The 3,220-nt window shown below is 36.4% G+C and overlaps 1 protein-coding gene across 1 annotated transcript in view; it reads left to right on the top strand.

Annotated features, from left to right (window-relative positions):
- Window positions 1-1,116: 1,116 nt before the first annotated feature.
- Window positions 1,117-3,220, top strand: part of LOC122258833 (uncharacterized) — a 20,179-nt gene continuing 18,075 nt past the window's right edge. Inside the window, exons 1-5 of the mRNA XM_086543704.1 lie at window positions 1,117-1,234; window positions 1,381-1,806; window positions 2,280-2,467; window positions 2,616-2,753; window positions 3,151-3,220. The exon at window positions 3,151-3,220 is cut by the window's right edge and continues 14 nt beyond it. Coding sequence (XP_086399830.1) covers window positions 1,117-1,234; window positions 1,381-1,806; window positions 2,280-2,467; window positions 2,616-2,753; window positions 3,151-3,220 — 940 coding nt within the window. The remainder of the gene's footprint in view (window positions 1,235-1,380; window positions 1,807-2,279; window positions 2,468-2,615; window positions 2,754-3,150) is intronic.

Genomic DNA, 3,220 nt, shown 5'->3' on the forward strand with positions numbered 1-3,220 from the left:
ACACACACGCACACGGATACATATACATTAATATATATATATATATATATTATATATATATATTATATACATATAATCTATCTATATCTATATATATTATATATTTATATATATATATATATATATATATATATATATATATCTATATATATATATATACACACACACAACACATGATATATATATATATATATATATATATATATATATATAATATATATTATATATATATATATATATTATATTACAAATTATGTAATATGTTTTAGTAGTAATAGATATAAAGATAATAATATTAATATTATTATATAAACAACATTATAACAATAGTATTGATAATGATAATGATAATGATGATGATAATGATAATAATCCTGATAATAATAATGCTAACAATAACAGTGATGATAATGATAATGGAAATGCTAATAATAATGATAAAGATGATAATAAACCGAGGATGATAATAATGATAATGATAAAGCTGATAATAATCCTTAATCGTACCCAAAATAATGATAATGAAAATTAAAAATAATAGTAAGAATAGCCATACAAATAAAGATGGTAATAATCATATTAGTGACCACACTAGTGATGAAAATTATAAATGCTTTAATAAAGGTAGCAGTAATAATGACAGCAACAACCTTACCAAAAACACTAATGAAAGTAACCTTATAGGACGGCTGATAACTGTGATAAATATAATAATGATAATGGTGATAATAATAATTACAAATAATACTAATAACGATAATGACAGTAATAATATAAATAATAATGATATAAATAATAATAATATAAATAATAATCATATAAATAATAATAATAATATAAATGATGATAATATACATAATAATGATATCAATAATTAGGATAATTATAACGGTGTCAACAACAATGAAGGCAACAACAACAGCACCCATAGTAATAACAGTAATCAGAAAATAAGAACAACATTGATAAAAAACAACAACTAACAATGTAGAAAACCTGGTGTTGCTAACTGTAAAAGTAATATTTGATCAATACTGGGAAACAATAACACCCAATAAAACGTAAACGACTTGCTAATCTACCTTTTATGTTTAGGATTTCCAAAAGGACAATAAGATGCGCGGCAGGAAAGATGGCAGGCAATCGCCAAGGGGCGAACCCCAGCCTTCAAACCATGGTTTCCCGCTCCTGGTTATCCTAGGGCTGTGGCTCCCCGTTTGCACCACGCGTACAGGTGAGACTGGTTTAAAAAGATAGGTTTTCTGTTTATTTCCTGCGTTGTCCTGTCCTATACTTGTGCATGATGCTTGTTCTTGACACAGTGTTGTGGTCTTCGTGAGTTTTTGCATCGATGGCGTTTTCATAGCATTTGATCGACAGTTCTTGTATACGAGGACTGCCCCGAGTTGACGACGGCTGCAAAGGCCTTGGCGAATGACTCCAGTGTCTCTTTGTCAACAATTGCATTCCGTTGCGGCGCCGCTACGGTTCCGTCTACGGTGCTGTCGCAGATGACCTCTTTAGCGACGAGTCACGACACCGTATTCTTTGTCGTCATGGCAACGACCAACGTCAGTATCCCGCCGATAGATGGATACCCAAATACCTTCGGTCGGATTATCCACCTGCCCGCGAGGAACCCGAGGAACCTCGAAGCGCTGACGGAGGAGGGGTCCTGCACTCACTTGCTCGACCCGATGACTCACGCCCTCAGCCTGACCTCTTCGTGGATGCTGTACCGCGCCTGGACTCAGGTGACAGTGCTCTACGACCAGACGCTGTTCGCTCACTCCAGCAGGTCAACAGGTGAGGGAAAGCCGCAGGAGACAGTACATACATACACTGGCCTGACTATGTGTGACTATGATTTCACTCGTAACATATTTAGATAAATGGTGTAACCGAAGTTTTCTCTAATACTTTCAGAAACTGTTTGTTATGACATAATGAATAAGAAATGCCATATGAACATATGTTCTGAGTGCACACATACACAAACACATACACACAGACACACACACACACATATATATATATATATATATATATATATATATATATATATATATATATATATATATATATATACATACACACACATATATAAGGTTCGAAAAAGTCCCTAATTCATCGTTATACTAGAATGTGCAAAAAGGGATACAGGAATAGTGTATACAGATAGTTAAGGCATATTAAAAATCAGATTATAAAATGCCACCCATAAACTATTTCTTTCCAATTATCTATTCTCCAAATGATCCCCTTTTCCTTAATCGCAGTGAGGAAATTCATAGAGTACGCACATCGCATTGGCGCCAGAGTGTCCTTCAGCAAACTCCCACACCAGCCGCCGGACAGGGAGCTCACGGCGTTCCTGCGCAACGTGATGCGCCGCTGGGAGAAGAGAGACGCCCGTCGCATCGTGGTCTTCGCGAAGGGCGTGATACTCAGACGACTGGTTCGAGAGGCAAGTCATGCAGAGGATGACAGAAAGGCTAGGAGAGTTGCTTAGGGGATGCTAATTAGGGAAATTGCTTCGTTATCCCAGCAAAGTGAAAGATACGTTGCGAATTCAAATCATGGCGGTGTAACGTTTGACTTCGTACATATTTCAGATATCAAGCTTGGATCGGCCGGACACCGAGAGTGACTGTGACTGGCTGATTTTCACCTCTGTGCATGATGACGCCGTGCAAGCCTTAGATCCAGCTTCAGGACACCGAGTGTTTTTTGCTGATATTTCTCTTGATGTGGTAATGACAAAGCATCATTAACGTACTTTTAAAACGAGAAGACTAATGATAGCTTTGCATGAGGCAATGTATAAAAATATTCCTCGACTGACATCCCCTGCAATATGATAATAATTAATCGTCTAATTTCCCAAATTTGTTGGAAGAAAAAAATATCTAGCAGGTCAGTGATAACTGGTCCAACCAAATAGCCATTAATCATATAGTGAGCGCATTTAAATATCCTTTTAGAAATAGCTACGTCAAGATTAATGATAAAATCTTCTACCTAGACAAAGTTAGTAATTTTTGCAAGGGCTTACCTGAGCCTCACACGTTTATCTGCGGGAAGACGTTCCCCCTAAGAAGCATTCTATGATGGCAAAATGAGTAATTCAATTTCAACTTTTTTCACCAGGACTTTCTCCAGGTCGGCTTGATGGCCGTGAAACTCGCCGAGGACTTGGCTCGCTCTAACGCCACATGTT

This window comes from Penaeus japonicus, unplaced genomic scaffold (genome assembly GCF_977035675.1).
Source record: "Penaeus japonicus unplaced genomic scaffold, GWHDUDI00000001_assembly GWHDUDI00000014, whole genome shotgun sequence".
Taxonomy (NCBI): Eukaryota; Metazoa; Arthropoda; class Malacostraca; order Decapoda; family Penaeidae; genus Penaeus; species Penaeus japonicus.